Source organism: Mustela lutreola, chromosome 17 (assembly GCF_030435805.1).
Source record: "Mustela lutreola isolate mMusLut2 chromosome 17, mMusLut2.pri, whole genome shotgun sequence".
NCBI classification, from domain to species: Eukaryota; Metazoa; Chordata; class Mammalia; order Carnivora; family Mustelidae; genus Mustela; species Mustela lutreola.
In genome coordinates, this window is record NC_081306.1 from 35,327,185 (window position 1) to 35,349,031 (window position 21,847).

Here is a 21,847-nt window from a genome sequence, read left to right on the forward strand (position 1 = left end):
GGAGAAACTCAAAAATTATACACGGATGCATGCATGAAAAAGCATAATGTGGTCCACTCAGAGAACAGAAAGGAAGTAACTGCCCACAGAAACCTGATTTTGAGCAAGAGAAAGCAAATACAAAAGATTACATGTTGTAGGATTCCATTTACATAAAACTTAAAAACACGGAAGGGGGTGTGCAGTGTTCAAAGCAGAAAGGCATCGCCTTGCGCGGTGGCATGGGAAAGGGGGGCATCCTGGGTGCCAACGATGGCACTAGCTGTCCATCTGGGAGCTGAGCACAAGGGACCGGCTTTCCTGTGACTCACAGGTTTGTCCTCTTAGGACAGCTCTTGATGTACGTGTGCTGCAGGCCAGTGCAAAGCTGAAACAAATAAATATTAAACGAGATTCTGTAGTTTTAGAAGCATGGCTGTGGCCGTCCAGTCACACTAAAAACAGCTCATCATAAAGGAACCATCAAGACCAGAGACCAACTCCTTGAGGCAGCTGATCCTCAGTCAGGTGGTGGCATGGCGGGACTGCCCCAGTGAATTCCGAAAATCATACTGCACAGTCTGGAAAGGAGGCGCCTGGGGGATTCTGGGCAAGGATTGCTGAGGGTGAAAACTTCAGAAGGCTGGCCCAGAGCTTGGATGACAACGGAGTGACAGGGTAAGGACCAGTGAAGCATGACAGAGTCAAATGTCCACAAATCGAGAGCAAAGTGCCCCAGAACCGATGCCAGTGGTGGGGGAGATGGGAAGCCCTGCCAGGAGACCTGGGCTGTGTTCCCAAGAATTCAGCCTGGGGTCTCGCAGACAGCGCTTTTCCCCACACTCTCCCAGAGATGCTGGGGGCAGGGGGACGAGGCAGCAAACGCACATCCCCTGTGAGGCCAGCGACATCCTGAAAGGCACAGGGCTTGTACAAATGCTGGGCACTGCTAAGCTTCCACAACAGGCAGCAGAATGCTCAAGAAAGCAGCAGAAACTTCATCTGGGCTTGGTGAGATGCTTCTAAACACACCCATGTCGCCCTGGTGGGTCCACTAGAAGAGCTGGCCCATGATCCCACACACCACTGTCCCCATCTCAACACAAAGGAGCAGTCAGGCCCGAGACTCCACTCCCAGCAGTCTCCAGGGGCCTCGGGACCTCCTGTGCCCATGGCCACCACACCTGACAGCAAACACCTGATGACACCTCATTCCCGCCTCTGGGTCCTACCACCTTCTCTGCTGCTGTGACTCCTTGCAGTCTTCGGAGCGGCTCACCTTACCACCCGGAGAGCAAGGCCAAGCACTCCTTCCTGCAGGCTGGCGGGCACAGGGCAGGCCTGACACCGGGTGGGTCCACCAGATCCTTGGGCGTCCCCCAACGGCAGCAGGAGGCCAGGAGCCGGCCCCAGCACAGACCACGGCCCTCCCCAGCCCATCCTCGGCCAGCAACTGTGGCCAGGCAGGGGAAGGGGGAACCTGCTGCTCGCATCCTCACCACCAGCCGCGTTCCCGCAGTCTCAACCTCCCAATGAAAAGCCCTACAACACCTCTTATGGAAGAGGCAGGAATCAACTGAGATTTCCCAAAGCAATTTTACTGAGATTTCACACTCCCTAATACAAATTGCATTTCATTTATGGTGGGTGTAGGACGCGTCCGTGGCCATCGCTCCTGACAGCAGCGCGGTACACGCGTGCAGGTGATCCAAGCAGGCAGCCTTGCGTCCGTGCCGTGCGTGGGGGGGCCACATGGGTAGAGCGCGAGCTGCCGTGGCCTGGCTCTGGGTCAAGCACCGTTCACTGGAGCTGGGTGGTGGAGGGATGGTCTGATGACTGGGGTCCCGGCCAGCTTGCCGGAGTCAGAGTGGCCCCTCCCTCTCCGAGCCCTGTCCTCCCCCACGGCTGTAAAGCAAAAGCTGAAAAAGATGGGCCGGCTTTCCCCGTTGGAACGTTTCGGCATGGGTGCCAGAGCTCAGGTGGACTCCCCACGTGCGAGGTGCCCAGCGAGATGGTGACTGCACGCCACGGCTCACTGGCCCTCTCCTTCACTGCGGGGTGCCCAGTGCCTGGCACAGCGCCCCAAAGCTAACAGCCATTCAGTAAATATCCACTCGGCCATCATGCGAGTGAATACGACAGTCCGTCATGCCATCTTCGGAACAGCCCGGGGAGGCAGGGGCTCACCCTCTCAGGTGAGGAAACAGGCTTACCGAATTCCTGAACTTGCTCAACGTGACCAGGGTCCTTAGGCGCTCATGATGGCACTGAGACCTGAGCTCAGGTATGCTGGAAGCAGGGGCAGGAGGCTCAGCTGTCGTGCTGAAGGTGGCATGGACACCAGGATGGAGACACATTTTATAAACCTAGGCTCCATGACAGCTCCTAGTCCATGTCCCTGGGATCACAGAGCATAGGAAGGTCACGGGCAACAGTGACCCCAAGGTCTTCACCACTCACTAAAGCACCAAACCCCGTGCCTCCAGGACACAGGACATGACCCAATTACTTCTAATTTTAAAAGTCCATCCTCAAACGAGAAGATCAGACACTAGACAGGCTTTGTCCCTTCACCTGGCCCTCCCCAAGGAGCTGACCCCAGAGCTCAGGGAGGGGCTCCCCCTGCCAGACCAGCCTTCGGAGCACTGCTCTGCTGACCAGACAGAAATCTAGACAGGGGCTCCGAGCTCAAGGACCCGTCACTGGGATGCATCCCCAACAAGGCCAACGGAGGCCGCGCTGCTCTGCACCCTCAATTGAAAGTTCACATCTGGGGTGCCTGGGTGGCTCAGTCAGTTAAGTGTCTGTCCCGTCCTGCATCGGGCTCTCTGCCCAGTGAAGAGCTCTGCTTCCCCCTTTCCTCCTGGCTCCTCCTCTGTCTGTCTCTCTCTCTCAAATAAACAAATAAAATCTTGGAAAGAAAGTAAGTAAATAAGTTAGCTCGTGTCCAGTGGCAGGGATGTCCCCCTGAGCTTAGAGTAGCTCTACAAGAAGCCCTGCTCTCCTAGACCTCAGCGCGGGAAAGAGTTGGAAGTAAATGCTGAAAAAGCAAGTAGGGCCAGGAAGGAGAAAACATGGGGGAGGTGGGGCTGAGGACGCCTAGGCAGAAGCCTGTGGCAGCACACCAGGAACAGGACCAGCCCGGACGGCAGGGTGCGTCAGGCATCTTTCCAGAAGGACAGCAAAGGGGCATCGGCTCAGGCGACTCTCCAAGCCCCACCTTCTACCCTGCAGCGCCACTTCCACACGCGGGTTCCTCTCCACCCCTGGGTCTGCAGGACACCCCCACCCCATGCATTGCTCTTGCAGCTTGGCCACGTGGCCTCATGCCATCAGGGTCTCGGCACACGCATGCTGACAGCCCCACAGGGCCCAGGACACCAGAAAGCTCATACCCAGATCCACCACCTTCACTCATCCCATAAACACCGCGGGCCACCGACCACCGGGTCCCCAGGACAGAGCAACGAACGAAAAGGCCCGCTTTCAGCTTTTCACACTGCCACGTCTATGGTAGATCCTGGACTCCAGGCCCCACGTGGCACCAGGGCAGGCGTGAGTGAGTGACTCTGCCAGGAGCCTCGGTTCTGTCAGCGAGGAAACAGGAGGAATCTCCTTTCATCGGCTTATGTTTAAGACCAAGTAGGGTCATTTATGTAAAACCCATAAAATCAAGTTATTCTTACCCCCACCTTCTTGGAGTGTCTTTGCCCATTTAACAGCAAAATACAAGCCTGGTTTTTCCCACTGAACCACTGGACTGGGGCCGCTCAGGACGGGGTGGGTTGAGGGGACGGCCCAAGACGGGGGACCCACTAGAGTGGGTGTCCCAGGGCAGGGGCCTGCTTGGGTCAGTGGGGGGGGGGGGGAATATCCCAGGAGAGGGGCGTCCCAGGACAGGGGCCCTGCTGGGGTGGGGGGTCCGTCCACACACTCTGTGGCCCACCATCCGGCCATCATCACAACTTCCTATTTAGGTCAGGACTCTCTGTGCCTCCCTGACCACACGGCGACTCCACGGGGTAGGTGAGACCTTCATTCTTTGTCTTTCTCGGCTGAATTTCCGACACCCAAGACAATACTCGGCAAGGAAAAGATGTTAAAAATATAACTGCTGAAAGACTCGCAGTACTTGGCGGAAGGGCTCTGTCAGTGCCTAGTCTCCCAGTGAGTGACCTTCGTGGTCAAGAGCATGGGGGCCAGCTGCTGGGCGGGGGGGGGGGGGGGGGGGGGGGGGGCTGCCTCAATATCCCTGCAGCAGCTCTGTGAGGTTCACAGGTTAGGAGGGCTGGCGAGCTACTCCCTCGGCCCTCAAGTCTCCAGACCCTTCCAGCCTCTGGGGTAAGGAGAGAACCTCTCCCCATGGCCCCTCTGCCCGTGTCCCCCCACCCCCGACATGCTGCAGTCACGGGCCCTTCCCAGGGTCCCCCAGGCCCGCACTGGCACTCGAGATGGAGGGACCAGTCAGGCCCTGCAGGGCACTCTGGCCTCTTTCTAAATCACACATGATGGCTTCTTGCCACTGGCCTCGAGCAGAGCCAAAGGAGAGGCTGCATCTCCACACTGAGTGTCCCTGTTCCAGGTGCTTACAAGGCTGACACTGCTCCCAGCTACAGGCCTGCCCTTCCACTGCCCAGCAGGCCCAATACGGGGCTGGTTCCCGAGGGGACAGCTGTGCCGATGTCTCTGTGTGCAACTGCCCCTCCAGGCCCACCAGCCAGCGAACAGGGTGGCAGTGCTGGAGGACTTAGGGACAAAAGCTCCTCTCACCCCACTCAGCTGAGGCTTGGAGAACAAACGGGTCACAGAACAGAGGAGCCCAGCCAGGAGAAAAACAGACCCCCACTTCCCTCAGCAACGAAAGCAGCGGCGCTCCACGGGACTGGGGACACCAGCCCAGGGACTCACCAGGGACTCAGAGAAGCCAAGGCAGCTGCTCGCACTGGCGGCAGCCTCCCGGCTCCATCACCACAAGGCAGAGAAGCCACTGCATCCCGGGCCGGAGCACCCCCGCAGGCCCCCTCACCCCCTGGCTCTCCTTTTCCTGAAGATAGGCAGCGGGACAGGCAGGAGGGAGGCCTGCATGGCCGAGTCACAGCCCGGATCAGGGGCAGCTCACCTCCCAGGGGCTTGCAGGACCATGACGGGATCTGACTAAAGGCCCCCCTCACCTCTATCCCACGCCAGCGGGCACCGACTCCTTCAGCAGCAAAGGTCACACGGTTCAAACAGCAATGAGCGCTCGACATGGCACAGACATTTCAAGTGGCCAGCTGACTCTTCAGAGCACGACAGGGCAGCCACAGGGCACTACAGTACAAATGTGACTGCAAAAACCCTTCATTTGCTTGGCCTTCCCTGCTTCTCAGATGCCCTCCCCTTGCAGGGGGACTAGACTCGGGCTGCAAATCTGGCTCTCCCACTTCCTGGCAATGCTTTCTGGCAAGCTACCGAATCCCCGGAAATCTCCTCCCTCCTCTGGAAAACAGTGTCGTCTAAGACGGGAGAGGACTGAATGCAGTCTTGGGCAAGGGCCACAGAAATCCAGTAAGATCCATCTCTCACGCAAAGCAACATGACATGAGCTGCTGATGATAGTGCTGACGGACACGCCTGCTGGAGGGGAGGTGCGCTGAGCCAGCAACGCTGACCCAGGCTCCCAGCAGTGCTCCTCCCCTATAACCAGGAATTCCAGGCTCCGACACACATCTTAAGAAATGAGTCAGAGGGGCGCCTGGGTGGCTCAGTGGGTTAGGGCCTCTGCCTTCAGCTTGGGTCGTGATCTCAGGGTCCTGGGACCGAGCCCCGCATCGGGCTCTCTGCTTGGTGGGGAGCCTGGTTCCCCTTCTCTCTCTCTGCCTGCCTCTCTGCCTACTTGTGATCTCTGTCTGTCGAAAAAATAAATAAAATCTTTAAAAAAAAGAAAGAAAGAAATGAGTCAGAGATGGGGCCACAAGTTACATCCAAGGATGCTGTTCCCACCACCAAAACTAATAAAAAATTAAAAATAGTCTAAATTTCCAATCGTTTTTCAAAAACTGTTTAATGACCAAGCATTTGTCATGATAAATGTTAAGTGACAAACACGGGACACAAACAGGTCTTGTCTGTCCTGTTCATGCCCATTCTCCTGATACCTGGAACACCTGCAGGAACACAGCTGACCCCACAGCACCTGGCCCTACGGTCACCAGCCCGTGATGAATGGATGGACGGACAGGTGGATCGACAGGTGGCTGGCTGGCTGGCTGGATAAACAGATGCATGGGCGGAAGGATGGAGAGACGAATGAATGAATGGCTCGATCAAAGGAGAAGGAGGGAGGAAGGAAGAAATGAAGGAAACGTAAAAACATGATTTCAATGCCACCTCTGGGTACAGGAATTAAGGTCTTCTTTTTTTTTTTTTTAGTTTTTTTTTTTTTATTATCTTTTAAGATTGTATTTATTTATTTGAGAGAGAGATCACGAGTAAGCAGAGAGGCAGACAGAGAGAGGGGGGGAAGCAGGCTCCCTGCTGAGCAGAGAGCCTGATGCGGGGCTCGATCCCAGGACCCTGAGATCATGACCTGAGCCGAAGGCAGAGGCCTAACCCACTGAGCCACCCAGGCGCCCCAGGAATTAAGGTCTTCTAAAAGGTCTTCTTCATACTTTTTTTTTGGAGCATCTGAAAGCTCCCAAATGTGCAGTATTATAATCAAAGACAAAAAACAAAAGAGGCATTCTAGGTTTTAGAAGGGTTCAGGGTTCCAAGGCACCTCTAGACACATCTGCCTGGAGCCCTCACGATGCTGACTGGGGCCACTCCACAAGGGGTCAGAGACCTGGAGGGGAAAGGTCACAACCCATGCCAGCACCCGAGGATGGAAATGCCTAGGCACAGAGGAGGAGAGAAGGAATCACAGTAGCTTGGAGTAGCTGGAGAGAGACGGTCCGACCAACTCCAGCCCAGAGGCCCTCCCACCGTGTGTAACCGCCACCTGCCAGAGGACACTGGCATTCTCTCCACTCAGGGCTGGTCCGCATAAAGCTGCCAGGAACAGTCCCATACGTCAGTTTTATTTCTTCAGGATAAATGCCCAGAGTGCAAGTGCTGGGCCATCTGGTCACTGTGGTTGAGCTTTCAACAACGGAGACGTTATAACCCAGAGTGCTGTGCCCGTTCACGTGTCCACCAGCACAGCAAGGGATCCAGTTTCTCCGCAGCCTTGCCAGCACTTGGGGTTGTCACCACTTTTTATGTTAACCGTTCAGAGGTGTGCAGCGATCCCTCACTGTGGTTCTCCTTGCATCTCCCTGCCGGCTCTCGGTGCTGAGCACCTTCTCCTACACCCATCCGCCATCTGTACGTGCCAGTTTTCTAATTAGATTTTCGCTGCTGTGGAGGGCTCGGGGTTTTTCAGACATAGCCACTAACAGTCCCGGTCAGACACGTGGCTTGCAAACATGCTGTCTGCACGCCTCTCTGCAGTCGGGACTAGGGTCTCTCACAGCGCAGAACATTCTGCCATTGCAAAGTCCAGTTTATCACTTTTCCTTTTGACGAATCGGGTTTTCGATGGCCCGGTCTAAGAACTCTTTACCTAGACCCTGAAAATTTTCTCTCTTTTTTTTTTCAAAAAAGGTTTGTACTTTTATGTTCCACATTTAATTTTGTGGTTACTTTTTATATGAAGTGTAAGGTTCGGTTTTTTGGCTGTGGGTGTCTAAGTGCTCCAGGGAGACCTGCTGAAAGGCCATCTTTCTTTCCCCGAACTGCTTCTGCATCTTCCTCAAATATCAGCTGACCCAAAGCAAGCAGAAGAAAGGAAGTAATAAAGATGAGAGCAGAAGTAAGCAAAAAGGAGTGCAGAACACAACAGAGAAATCAGCAGAGCCAAAAGGTGGCTCTTTAAAAGAGATCAGTAAATCAATAAACCTTTAGCTAGGCCAACCTGGGAAAAAATACAGAAAAGCTTCAGGTAACTGAAAGCAGAAATGACAGAGGCAGTATTGTTGACCTTATGGAAATAAAAAGAACTATAAAAGAATGTTATCAACAACTAGACACCGAGTCGCCAACAATCTAGTGAAATGGACAAATTCCCACAGACACAAATTACCAAAACTGACTCAGGAAGAAATAAAAAGCCTGACGTACTGAAGAGACCAGCGAGCCACCCGCAGCTCTCTGTCGTCGCTGGGAGGCCCATCAGCCCTGCCTCTCCTGTCCTGGGGGTGCAGAGGACACCCGTGTGAGCTTGGGCTTCTGTTCAGATGGCGCTGCCGTGTTTCTCCAGATGCACTGCTCCGTGCGGGGGCACACCTGGCGGGTTCCCACTGCTCAGTCTCCAGGTTCAGGGACACCTCCCACAGCTCCTGCCTTCCACTACTGAGCTCAGCCACCACGGGCTCATTCATACTTCCAGCTACGGTCTAACGCGTCCAGCTCCACAGGTGCTCAGGGCCCCTGGTGCGTCCGGGTGACTCCTCCAGCTCCAACCGTGCGATAAGACAAAAAAAGCAAAACACCACAGGGTGTTTCCTAGGTCCCGAGGTCTCCAGCCACCACCTTCCTGTGTCTTTTATGTTTGTTTTACATATAATGTCGAGGGTTGTTAGTTGTGCTTAGCAGGAGAAGACACGACTTCTCCATCCTCCTAGACAGCAAAGTGTTAGCTGCTCTCTACAAACATTCAGCAAGCTCGGTGCTGGGCACTGCAGCTGACCAGCTGGCCAGACGCTCGCTCTGGTAACTAGACAGTGTCCAGCATTGCTCAGGCTCTCCGGTGACATTCCCAATGTGTGAATTCAACCAGACGAGGAAGGGCTTTGAAGGCATCTAATTTAGTGATGGACCACGAAACACTCTCTGCCTGAGGAAGGTAGGACTCCATCAAATAGTACTAACCTCCATGCTGCGAAGATGCCACTGACCACCAAGGCTCCCAAGGGGGAGGGGAGAGCTGGAGGAGAAACTCACTTGCTCTGTTCCAGCGAGGCACAGGGACAAAAGTCAGGGAGGACGATCCCCCTGTAAAAGGTGTGGTTATGGAAAAAGAAAATGACACACACACCCCCCCTCCACAGATACACCCCCAAGACCTCTGGACACTGCAGCCCAAGCATGGCCTGTGATGGCAGCCGCGTTCCCTCATCTACCCACACGCATTTCACAGGTCACCCACGCACCCCACATGGTTTCTCCATCTGGAGAGCTGTACTAAGAGCCAGAAAACGCAGCCACCAGCTGGCCCCCTGGGCGGAAAGCCCCTCACCCCGGAAACGGGGCTGCCTGCAAGGACAGAGCTGCACTTGCAAAGTTTGGACTCCACTTTCTTCTGCGTCCTCTTTCTTTATAAAATTGCTTATGCAAAGAGATTACCATGCATAATGCATTCAATTATGCAGCGTAAGATGCGGCCTTAATGGAGAAAATTCAAGTCAGCCTTGTAGACACTTCAGGAAATATTAAAAAAAAAAAAAAAAGACTGTGCCACTGACTTTCAAATGTGTTTGAATCTGCACACCTCTCACTACCCATAGGGACACAATATAAATCTATAAATGAGCGCTCATCTCATTTCCCACTGTTTTCCTGCATGATGAGGTGCCTGGAGCTGACACCTTCCTCATTCTGGGCGGCAGGGCTTGCATTAGCATGTAAATAGCTGGCAGATACAAGGAAATGAAAGCAAGGAAGAGCTCTTTAATTAACTTTAATCCTCTGAAAAGCCATGCAGCAATCTGCTCTGACAGGAGGCCCTCCCTGGCCCAGGGGGGTCCTGCCAGGACAGCACTGGGGGTGTCTGCAAGGACCCGCCTGCAGAAGGGACAATTGGTATGTGGCCCACAAAAGGCCGAGCCACAGCTGTCCCCTGGAATTTGGGCTGCTCCACCAAGCCCACCTGCCCAGACACAGGGTTCTGGGTCCTGAGGTCTCTCCCAATACAGTGTGCGGGGAGGTCCCATCGGCCTCGCCAACACACAGCACGCTCACACAGAGACAGTGCTGAGCCCACGGCAGTGGGAGCGGATAGCCAACAGGCCCCGGAGAACCTGGCTCCGGACAGGTCCACACACCTCCTTCTGCAGGCAACAGGGAGGTGGCAGTGGCTTCGAGGCTGAGTCACTGGGTCCAGCTGGGCTCACAGTATGTGGCTTCGCGATTCTGCGGGAGCCTGGGTCACTGCTGGCCACAGTCTGGCAGCAGGGGCTCCAACAACGTGAGAAGGTACAGAGGAAGACAAGGGGTCCAAGGCGGCCAGATGCCACGGGCTGAGCAGAAAGCACACGTCGGGGCAGGCGCGAGAGGATTCGAATTGCAGCAAACACTGAGGGCCATCAGGGCCAGTGGCCTGCACGGCTCTAAGGAGGCAGCTGCCGAGCCCTGACACGGGGCTGACCTGCCATCAGAGAAGCCCTGACCATCAGCTCCTCCCGAGGCGGCAGAGGGCGTCGGGCCCAGCGGGACCATGTCTGGATCCCACGCAGCACACCCACTGAGCCAGATCCGAACGTACACACTCACTCTGGGGAGTCACGCCACCATGACAGGGCTGCAGGTCTGGCCACAGGGCGCCACCAAGAAGCCATGTGCTTGGAATGGTTCCCTAAAAACATGAGCACTCCCAAAGAGACTGGCGCGCAGTCTGGATTTTACCCACAAGGATTTACAAACTCGGTCTAGTAACAGAGGCAGCCGAGGCAGCAGCCTGGAGATCGGGGCTGACACGGGCTCCTGAGCTCCAGCCACGACATCCTTGGTGCCCCACAGCCTGCGCGGTGTACACTTGTCCTGCTCAGTGTCACCAGGTTACACCAAGAAGAGAAGGCAGTGTGTGCACGGAAGCCACCTGCTTGAGTGACAAGCACAGCAGGGAAGGAGGATGACAAGCACCGTTTCCCGTATCAAAGGCACACGGGTTACTACCTCCATGTCCCCAATGCAGAGGAGGGAAGTTAAGGGAAGGGGCCATATCCCATGCCCCTCCACCCCACGCCCCTCCATCCCACACAGGAAACAGAAACTCAGGTGGGAGGTCCTATGCCCCAAGCCACACAGAATCTGAGCCCGGGCCTCCAAGCCTGCCTGGTAGCATCACTGTCTCCAGGGCGGGGCCACCAGGAACCAGGGATGACAGGGAAGGTCACCCACCCCATGACCTCAGCGCCCCCAGTTTGCACTGCTCTCCACATCTGGAACTCAGTCCCTGGATGTGGGTCTAGAGTCTGCATGGAGGCATGACCAGGGCTTGGCTCTCCACCCGCACTGCAGTGAGATGGCTATTCTCCCCAGTTATTTCATACAAAAGGGAAAAGTCCCTTTGAAACACAGGTTCCCAGCCCCTCCAGCCACCAAGCCCTCTCCTTACATATGCCTCTCATTACTGCCTAGCACTTCGCATCGATACGGAGCCGTTCTTCCCGGGGGCTTACAGGTGGCTAAATGAGGCCAGCTTACACAGGAATAAATCACGCTTCTGTAACTAGCAATATTTCTTTAACCGGAGGTTAATAAAAATCACTGGCAAAGCCTAACCAATGGATCTAATTTATTTAGAGACTTTCATAAAGCTGAGGATAAAGCCCTCTGTAAAAGCTTAGTGCAGAGCCCCAAGGGAGCACCAGCAAAGAGGACATCCCCGAGTGGGAGCTATAAGCCCCAGAGCAAGGGAAACGGCAACCCGAATCCCTACGAATCCCTCAAAGGAAGGGAGGGGAGAGCCAAGTGGGAGATCATGTGTCGCCCCAAAGCTGCCGTACTTGGCCAGACAGACACCCACACATACTCTGCAGGCCAAGCACTCAGCTCTGGGGAGCACAGGACACACAACAGGAAGACAGTCCACATTACTCTCCTGGGGGACCCAAGGGAGGACAAAACACCCCCCCAGGAGAGTGCTGCCTGCAGTGTGCAGCACCCCAGACCACATGCATGAGCCCCCCAAGACCACACTGGATGCGTGGGTCCTGCATGGCAGAAAGGAGCTGCAGGGCCAGCTGGCAGGGGGCAGGCTCAGGGCTGGACCTGCGTCCCTGAAGCAGGAAGCCCCCACCTGGCTCTTCGAGGGCTCCAGCCAGAGACTCTGTGGCTCTGTGGGCGGTCTGCCGGCAAAAAGGGCTGTGCTGAGATTCCCCCTTGCCCACTTGCCCATGCCTTCAGAGTGGGGGGCACTGCCTTCCAAGGACAGCACTCTGCGATGACACAGCTTCTCACAGTCGGTCACCATCTGAAGGCTGCCTGGGCCGGAAAGCTTGTCTTCCTGTGCGCAGCAGGGGGCCGGCCAGCCTCTCCCAGCCCCAGATGGGACCCTGCAAACCCCAGAGCAGCAGGAGGTCCTGTCCTTTTCTCCTCGGGCCATCAGAGTGGCTGCTCCGTGAGGGTACCACCCCGCTTCTTGGCCAGAGGCTTGACGGACAAGGAAAGAAGCTTTAAACACAGTAACGCTCACTTGAAACTTCTGGTCTAGAGAAAATAAAAACTTTAGAAGGGGCAAACTCAGGAACTGTCTAAATTCTCCCACATTCTTCCAGAAACCAAGCCCTTTAGCTGGAAAGCACATCCATAAGCTATGCAAACATCTCCCAGGCCTGACGTCCCTGACAAGAACTAACACACAACAGACATGACACAGTTCCCTGCTTACACAGTGGCCTCACACTCACCTCTGGCTTCCACTTACATCTACTTACAGTACCCGGTCAGGCAAGGAGCGGGCATCACTGGCCCTTGGTCCGGAAGCCAGTCCTAAGCCCCAAGCAAAAGAGGAGAGAGAGCCTTGTGGAGCCCACGGTCACTCCCTCACAAAGTGCATACTGGACCGTTCCCCTCTGAATTCCCGGGGTATGAAGCCATGCACCGGGCACACCACATGGTCTCTCATGTGAACACGACCTTCCTACAGGTCCAGAGGAGACACACAGCCTCGGTGAAGGAGGGGGCCGCCAGAGGGAGGGTCTGCGATCCACCACAGACCCAAGGGTCCTCCCAAGCTTCTCCTTACTGAGACCACCCTCCTGGGCAGACAGCAGCCAGCACCCCCTCCCCAAGCCCCAGGCACTGCTGGCCAATGTGAGTGTCACTTCTCCCTGTTCTCTAGACGCAGTGTAAGCCGGGAATGACCCATGGCAAAAGCAAGCAACCAGACTTCTGGGAAGGGACCGAGAGATGCCTCTGTCTTGGCCCAGAGCCACAGCATGAGGCCACGGTGGATATCCAGTCCCCCCCGGGGCAATACCGCAAGCCCAGAGATGTGGCACACTGTGGGCCTGACTTTGGAGCCGTGCTGGGAGCGCCGTGGTCTGCAAGAACTCCCTCCCTCCTCCTCAGAGGTTTATCAGGGGCAGTTTGGATCTTTATGGGCGAAGTTAACCAAAAGATTATTGACTCTGAAACACTCTCCCCGCATTTGACTGTTTTCCATTTGATGATGGATGATATTTAATACCTTCCAGTCTGAGTGCACTCTGGGTCTGTAAATACAGATCCCACTTTATTGCTACTTAATAACTATTACAACAGCGAGGGCTGGTCCTCATCTTCTGGGCCTAATGTTCCATGCAGATCTCCTGGGAAAAGTAGCCAACTACATCAAACAGCCGGCTTTCCAGAGAAAACACACATGCACACTCACACATACATACACAACCACGCGTGCACACACAGTGCACACATAAAATGCACACAGACGGCGGCACTCCATGAACACTCACATACCACATACATGTGCACAGTAACATACACATTCTCACACCCCAGCACACACAGGTACACACACTCACACACGCAGTCTCTGACACGAGGAAGCAGCGACAGGGACAGGCGGGAAGGAGCTCCCAGCCAGTCTCCTCACCCACAAAATGGGATTCTGCCAATCCTCACCCACAGTGTTCCAAGGACAACTGCATTCAGGGAAATCCGTCAGCATGACAGGGGTCAGCCGTCACTACTATTCATTTGGGTGTCTGCCGTTGGCTTACTGTAACACAGACACGCAAACATAACTGTCAACTTGGAGCACACCACACCCAGCCCCGCCCGGAAGGCATGGACGAGCAGCTCACCATGTTGCGTGCTGAACCAGCAGCCTGTTCTCACACTGCTGATGCACCATGAGGGGCTGGCCTGGCGACCGCCACACCACACAAGCCCAGGCAATCCCCCCACCCCATAAGCTCGGCTCTGCCCAGGGCAGGGGCTCTGCACGATCCAGCCCATGTGTGCTTCTCAACCACTGAGTGCAGGCATAGCCGAGCTACCATTTGTCGGATTCCCTGCTTCTCTCCCCTGTGTCACCTAGGAAGGTCTCGAGTGATTCTCTGGAGCGGGGTGATTCTGAGAGCAGGGCTGATGGCAAGTGTGTGCTGAACGATCCACTGGCCTGGCGTGAGCACTGGCTCAGGATCACACAGCCTTCCCCAGCACTCAGATGGTGTTGCCCTGTCCTGGGACAGGCCACAAGCATGTCCCCACCCAGGACAGGAAGTGAGGGTTCCAAGGCAGGGTGTCCCGAGGCAGAAGCCCTAGGCACAGAGCCCCTGAGTTCAGTTACAACTTGGGCTTTCTAAGCCTCAGGTCCAGGCTCTTCCCCCAGAAGGGAGACACTGGGAGCCCAGCTGCCAGGCCCCAGCCCAAGTGCTGACTCGCTTCCTGACACAGCCAGGGACAGATCTTGGGGGGCCACCCACCCAGGGCAGCCAAGGGCCAGGGTCACAGAGGGCCTCCCGTTCCTGGAGAGAGGAGGAGAAAGGGGCAGCCCAGCCGGCCGTGGAAGGAGAACGGTGGTTCCACACCCCCAGCAGTAGGAGTCCCAGGGCAATGTCAGGGACACATGTGCCACATCCTCTCCTTCAGGACAAACCTTGGTGCAAGTCGCATCCACCTCATGGAACACCCAAAAGGCCACTGCAGCCTTGGATTTTGCTACAGCCTATGGTAAGTTTGCACGCCAGGAACCACCCTGTGGTGGAGACAGTCTCAAGGAACAGCTCAGTGCCTGGTGTCCCCAAGCCCCCTGGAGGCAGCCTGGAGTGAGAAAGGCCCCGCCCCAAGACAGAAGGTGCAGGGTCCCTCCCCGACATAGAGGCTGTGAGGAGCCCCCTCCCAGAGTGAGAGCCCGGGGTCCCTCTCACATACTCAGGGCACAGGCACCTTTCTGGACCCCCTCTCTGGGCTGGCACAGAGAGGACAAGTCAGGGAGCAAAAGCCAGCCACAGGGAGATGCCTGGGGGCACCCAGAATGCAGACATGGCCCAGCAGGCCTATAGCGGAGCAGCCTCAGGCCAAGGGCAGCCAGTGGAGGTCAAGGGCATCTGGGTACCCTGAGACCCTCAGCAGGTCCAGCAGCAGCAGGAGGTGTGGCTCCTCAGAGCAGTGGCACCTGAGAGGCACCTGGCCAGGAACCACACTCTGAGTGCCACCACCACCAATGCCACCACTGTCACCACTGTTACTATCACTGGCAGCTCTGTCTCTGCTCAGGGTCAGGTCATTCAAAGATTGTGATCTCTTCCAAACCAAGTTAAAAAGACAGCAGATCTTCACAGGATGGGAGGGGGTTTTACGGTGTGAACAGGGACACAGGAGTCCAAGGTCTGCCCGTGGCACTCGGGCCCCTCTGGCCACCAGGGCTGCGTGGGCACTCCTTCCCCCCACACACGCCCCCCCGGCCCGGCGCTAGTAGGCCTGCACAGGGCTTTCCCAGTGAGGACACTCAGGCTTCTTCGCCAAAAACCCCCTGCTGCAGATGCCTCAGACCCTAGCAGCCAGGATGCTGAGGAGCAGTGGGAAGCACCCACCCCAGGACCTCAGGAAGCAAGACAGAAAATACTTCAATGCTGTACTTCAGAAATTCAACACTCAAGCAAAAATGCCCCATAAACAAAATAGTAAAAGTGCAAATGAAGATAGCCCCAGCCTCCTGGCCCCCACCCTGTGGGACGGCTTGGAGTCTGGACCCATGCAGGACATGGGGACATGGCCAGCTAGGTAGGGCACACAGGCCTCACAAGCAAGTGTCACTGGAGAAGCCCTGTGCTAGGAGTGTCTCAAGGGGCCTAGGGGCTGAGGTCTCACCTGCTGGCAGAGAGGCATCTGAGAAACCAAGCCGAGGGTGGAGAACACACCATCCCTGCCCCTCAGCCCTGAGCGCCTTCCACACCGGTGTGGGCCGAGCAGGCAGCCACAGGCCGTGACGCCAAAAGGGCCAACCTCAAAGGAGGAAGGATCGAAGTGCAGCTACATGGAGATGGAAGCATGCAGGGGACATGAGAGAGGACGCCGTCCACTTCCCCTTCCAAGAACAGCATAAGTGATGGCAGCGACCAGGCGGCTAGCAGGCTTGTTTGATAGCCGAGGCCCAGCTCCTCCACCACAGTCGGGAAGCCCTAAGGTGGTCACCTCCGTGTAGGGAGCCCGTGATCCAGGGTGTGCACAGGACAATCCAGGAACCTGAGGAAAATGGGAGGTCCTACTCATACTAATTTTTATCACTAATTTTTTTAAAACTTTCCAAGTAAGTGCACTGAGATTGAACTCTTTAGTCCTTCATCACTGACCGTGAGTCACAGGCTTCTCACATGCTTCTCAAGTAAACACATATGTGTCGCAAACCTTTTACAAGGGCATACAGTCCATAAGTCCAAAAACAGGGAAGAGCCCCAGGTGGCCCGGGGGCCTCAGGTTTGTACTGGGGGCGAGGGTGGGGATAGGACAGGGTGCGGCCTGCAGCTATGCTCTGGCACACGGGGTGGGGACAGCAGGGAGCAGGCTAAAACCAAGGCCCCACACACAGGCCACCCTCCGGACCTAGAGGAAGAGGACACATGCCCAAGCCCTGCACTCCCGGGGCACAGCCTCGGCCCTGCCCTGGGCATTGGTCCGAGTTACAGCTCATCTCCCTTCCCTCTGCCCCCGGGAGCTACCATTCTTTTAACTTCCACTGTTGGGAGGAAAGACACCATTTTCCAAGCTGCTCATTTAGGTCCTAACCTTCAGTACTGACGGGTCTGTATCCACAATGTCGCTGCAAGCGCTTCTGACGCCCAAACAGCCATCGGCGGTGGGCAGACGGGGTGGCCCGGGGGAAGCGAGCCCTTGCTCACACAGGGCACCGCACCAGGGCCCGAAGGAAGGTGGGAGGGGCCGCTCGTAGGCAGAGGCGGCAAGTGCCGACAAGAGACAGGGAACAGAGCTGGGATGCTGCCCTCACCTACCACGGGGGCCGAGCAAGTTACCCTCCCCGGTCCGATGGACACTTAGCAGACCCGTCCTGAGTGCCCCGACACACAAAGAGCCTCCTAACAGCAAACTGCTGATGAACACAACAGAGCAGGCCCTTCCCTGTCCGGAGCAATGAAGAGGACAAGTGAGCCCGGTAGCGGGGAAGGCTGCCGGCGAGAGAAGCAGGGCAGCCCAGTGCAGCCCCCGAGGTCCGTGGCTGGACGGTGGTGGGTCCAAGGGTGCCACACTACCCCCCACGCCCTCTCAAACCCCAACTTAGTAAACATTTTCCAACTGGGGAGGGATAGAAGGCACTTTGTTTTGATTTCATTATATTTCCTAAAACTGCTTTTCTAAGACTGTTTCTGCAGCCTTGACCCGGTTCCAGCTGCCTCCTTGGTGGGGAACACGGTGACAGGGGTGACAAGTCTGCAAATGGCGTGCTCCCATAACAAAACACGTGCATTTTTTTTTACCTCAGTGGATGTAAGAGAAATGTCAGCCTAGAAAGGTAACCCGAAGGGACAATATATCAACACCTAAAAATTAAAATTTGAAGATCCGATGCAGGATCCGAGAGGAGCCTGCCTAGCCTTGGAAGGAGGAGGACTGCTGCGTTAAGCAGGACAAATGCTAAATTAGAAACCACGGGCTGGGTGACGTACACTGCCCTCTTCCAGGCTTTTCTCAAGGATCACGCAAAAGTGATATGAAGGAAGAAAGAAGCAAGGTCTGAATCCGAGCCTGAATTTAAAGGGTGTGAATCACTGCCCGGGCCTGCCCCACAGCCGGGGCAGGGACTGAGACCCCAACTCACAGCAGAGTCCCCCACTCCACCTCGCAGACTGCTGCCGAGTTCCGAGCCCAGATCCTGCCGTTCCCCAGTAGCTGGTGGCTCCCCGGGAGCTGTATGCGAGGCTCGAGGACGGAGGTAGGAGGACGAGGAAGTGCAGCGCAAACCCTACCAGGACAGCAGGACAGCAGGTGTGGGGACGGGAGGACAGGCACCCAGAGGCCAACGGAACAAATGAACACAGCAGGAGGGGTGTCCTCTGGGAGGTGGAGGGGATGCAGAGAGGACATGACCATGGTCGCTGGAGGAGAGCAGGGTGTGACAAGGACTAGGAATGGATGTGGACAGTGGGGGGCCTGCAGACATCTGCAGAGACTTCAGCAACACCAAAGACCAGCGGTCAGCACTGGGCACCCACGCAGATAGAGACATGTTACCGTGGTGTGCGAGGTCTCCACTGTGGCACACCCCTGGGCCTGGTCCAGCACAAGTCCGGGTAGAAGGACCTGTCCTCCGGGTAGAAGGACCTTACACTGGCTCTGAAATGGACTGGACTCTGCCTTCAACATGGTCCACTGACCTGCAGCCCAGGTAGTGCCTGGGAGCCAGGCAGACAGGCCGGGTCTTGGGCCCTGCGAGGGCCACTTACTCAACACCACATGCCCCAAGATCCCACCTGATCCGTAGGCAGACAAAGGAGCTTGCCGTAAAGGACTGACTCATGCCCTACAGAGGGACAGTGCAGAGTCCACAGGACTACTAACCTCTCTGATCTGCAGCACTCTCGTCCTTAGCATGGAGGAGATGGGTGTGACGAGGGGCACACTCAGGCCTCTGCCGGCCACAGAGTGTGTCTGTCACATCAGTCCGGGTGTCGTCAGCCCTCCTCTCTGCCTATGGAGAAACCACCCACGGCCGTGCAAAATCCATCTATACCAAAGGCCCAGAGCGCCAAAGGACCCGGTGGGAGCTACTCAAGTCTTGCCTGATGAGGACAGGCTGAGCATCAAAACAGAGAGAAGGGGGACAGCAGAGAAGGCCAGGGTGCCCCAGGAAGGGTGGGCCTCGAGGTGGGCAGAATAGCCCCCCACCTGGTCAAGGTCGAGCTCCTCAGCCTCATCATCTCAAGTCATAGGGACAGAGGGCTCTGGTCCAATTCTGCCTGGCACACTGTGGCAAGGCACACAAGGCATGGCACACCCCCCAAAACCACGTGCCAGGTCAGCAGGCCCCAAGACATCCCTAAGGGCATGTATGTGGATGGGAAACCCTGACAATGCAGGCCCCAGAGCAGGACTGTGCAGACATGCTGTGGCTTAGTGACTGTTATTACTCAGAAACGGCCACAACGCCCACAGCAGCTTCCATCCAGTAAGGACAGCTGGAATGCCCCCAGACAGAGGACTAAAAACAGACTGCCCAGAGGCACTACCCCTCTGCACACGCCAGATGCATCCCTGCCTGTCTCCACAGCCCCCCAGATAGCTGCAGATGTAAACACACGGTCAGGAGAACCTGCGCTCACCATCTCTGCGCAGAGCATAGATCGCCGTGCGGGATGAAGCTGGGGTGGGGGCCAGCTTCAGAAGGGGGCAGGGTGCAGAGCAATCAAAGTCACCGCACTGGGGAGAGGGCAGAGGGCGTGCACTTGAGAGAGCACCCAGGACAGACCCAAGCCAGGCCCTGTTGACAGCCGGCTGCTTCTCAGGAGACAGGGCAGGTACTGGGCACTTTCCGCCTTTCCTTCTGTGCTACCTAAGCCCGGGAATTTTCAGCATTAAAAAGGAAGGCGTACAAGAGAAATCCTTTTAATAAGATTAGGAAACTTGTGGGCTCTGAAGAAGGACGCGGGAAGAAGATGAAGACTCGGATCAGAAGCAGCCACCGTTTCAGTTCTTTTGGGAGAGAAATGGAGGTAAAAGGCTAGGATGTCAAGCTGTGCACAACCTGCCTGGGTTCAGGCACCAGGAGGAGCCTGTGGCCAAGGCCAGGGCGGCTGGAGCAATGGCTGGAGGTGCACCATCAGAGTCTGCTCCCCGCCCCGGCCTCCTTCCCTCATGAGCCTAGTCCCCATCGATGCCAACTCTGGTAACCCCCACTCACCTGGGAGAAGCAACCAAGTGCCCTGAAGGCTTATGTGCACCCAGTTACACACTTGGCAGTGAAATGCCTCAAGACCTGTCCCAGGAGGGAGGCCAGGGGCAGGGAGCCAGACCCTACCTGCGGGGCTCCAGCCTCCAGGGTCCCCCTACCCAGTTCTGTGTCCCATGGGCCCATCAGGAACAAAGGGCCCCACCCCACAGAGCTTCTACAAATAGGGAAGAATAGGGAAGAGACACAGCTTCCTCGAGGAAGTGTTGGTGCTGAAAGCATTCAATGCGGAACACACTCTTCTTGTGTGATCCAGACACTTAAGTTGAAATTGTGCATCGCACGAAAACCTGCATACAGGTGTGTATGGCATGCTCCTTCAAACTGCCAAGACCTGGAGGCACCAAGATGCCCCTTGCTCAGTGAGTGCGCAGGTGAACTGTTCTGTCCAGCGCTGAAGAGGAACAAGCCATCAGGCCATGCGAAGACACAGCGGAACAAGGGCAGCCCGACTGGAAAAGCTACACGCTGGGACACTCCAACCGTATGATGCCTGGAAGGGGCACAACCACGGAACAGGGAAACATCAGTGGCTGCCCAGGTCTGGGGGTCACATGGGGACAGGGATCTGAGGGCAGTGACCGCATTCTGGGAGCTGACACGGCAGTGGCGCACATGGGCCATCATGAATCCTTCCAGCTGCACAATGCACAACACCAAGGGCTAGCCTCAAGGAAGGACAGGCTTCTGTTAACAACCATGGAGCAATAACGCTGTGTGGATTGTACCAGACCGAGTTCCAAGACAGGGGGCTCGCAGGAGAGCTACCGCTGAGGCAGGGCAAGCGGGACCCCGGCAGTCGGTATTTGCCCCATAATGTCTCTATAAACATAAAACAGCTCTAAAAAACAGCCTATGAATCTAAAAACACAAAAACTTTAATGTCCATACTGTAACTATTCCATTTATAGAGTATTGTTGAAATGCCCTATTAGTAGAGACGGCAAACACAGCAGGGGACAACCGGGCAGATGTGCTTTCAGGGCAGCACGTGAAAGGTCTTCACAGCGGTGGAGCTTTCGTGCAGCTACACATGTGCAAGCACGACAAAGAACAGGTCCCCACCGCCACACATGCACGCACACACACACGTGCACATGTGCACACACGCACACACACACACACAGAGCAGACACCAGATGCCCAGCTTTGATTCTGCACTGCAATCATGGGAGACGTTTCTAGGGCAGAAGCTGCAGGAAAGTTATGGGGGACCTGTCCCACCATCTTCACAACTTCCAATGGATCTACAGTCATTCACACAAACACAGAAACTCAAACCTAGTGACCAGGCCCCAGCACCAGAGGGTCACCTGGGGCCCCACTCCTAGCAGACTCCAGAGCTCAGCAAAGTCACTACAGCAGTGCTCCCAGGCTCTCACCAGTCTGCTCTGTCCCCTAGAGGGAGGCACACCTGGGTTTGGAGCACAGGCCTATGCAGTCACTGTGCCCCAGAAGTGCCCGGCGCAAAGGCCAGCACGCAGAGCTCACTCCAGCAGGGTCCACGGATGAGACAGCAAAGAAACGGGAGCGGGAGCATGGGTCCCCTCCATCCCTTCGCAGCATCCCATCTGCCTGCACTGTGGTCCTGAGCACGGGAACCTTGCGTGAAAGCAGGCTCTTACAGGCTCTTACAGAGACATTATGAGAAAATATTCGAAACAGAACAATAAGAAAAATAACCCACGTCAAAAATGATGGGGTAGGCATTTTAGAAAACAA

The 21,847-nt window shown here is 56.0% G+C and overlaps 1 protein-coding gene across 5 annotated transcripts in view; it reads right to left on the minus strand.

The window, feature by feature from the left end:
* Window positions 1-21,847, minus strand: part of MAD1L1 (mitotic arrest deficient 1 like 1) — a 311,419-nt gene that overhangs the window by 157,442 nt on the left and 132,130 nt on the right. Inside the window, exon 1 of one of the 5 annotated variants that reach the window (XM_059155786.1) lies at window positions 5,151-5,331. The exons of the other annotated variants lie outside the window; for them this stretch is intronic. Within the exon in view, the coding sequence (XP_059011769.1) occupies window positions 5,151-5,228 (78 nt within the window). The 5' untranslated portion in view covers window positions 5,229-5,331. Of the gene's footprint in view, window positions 1-5,150; window positions 5,332-21,847 lie in introns of those variants that run through there. 5 annotated transcript variants of the gene reach the window in all.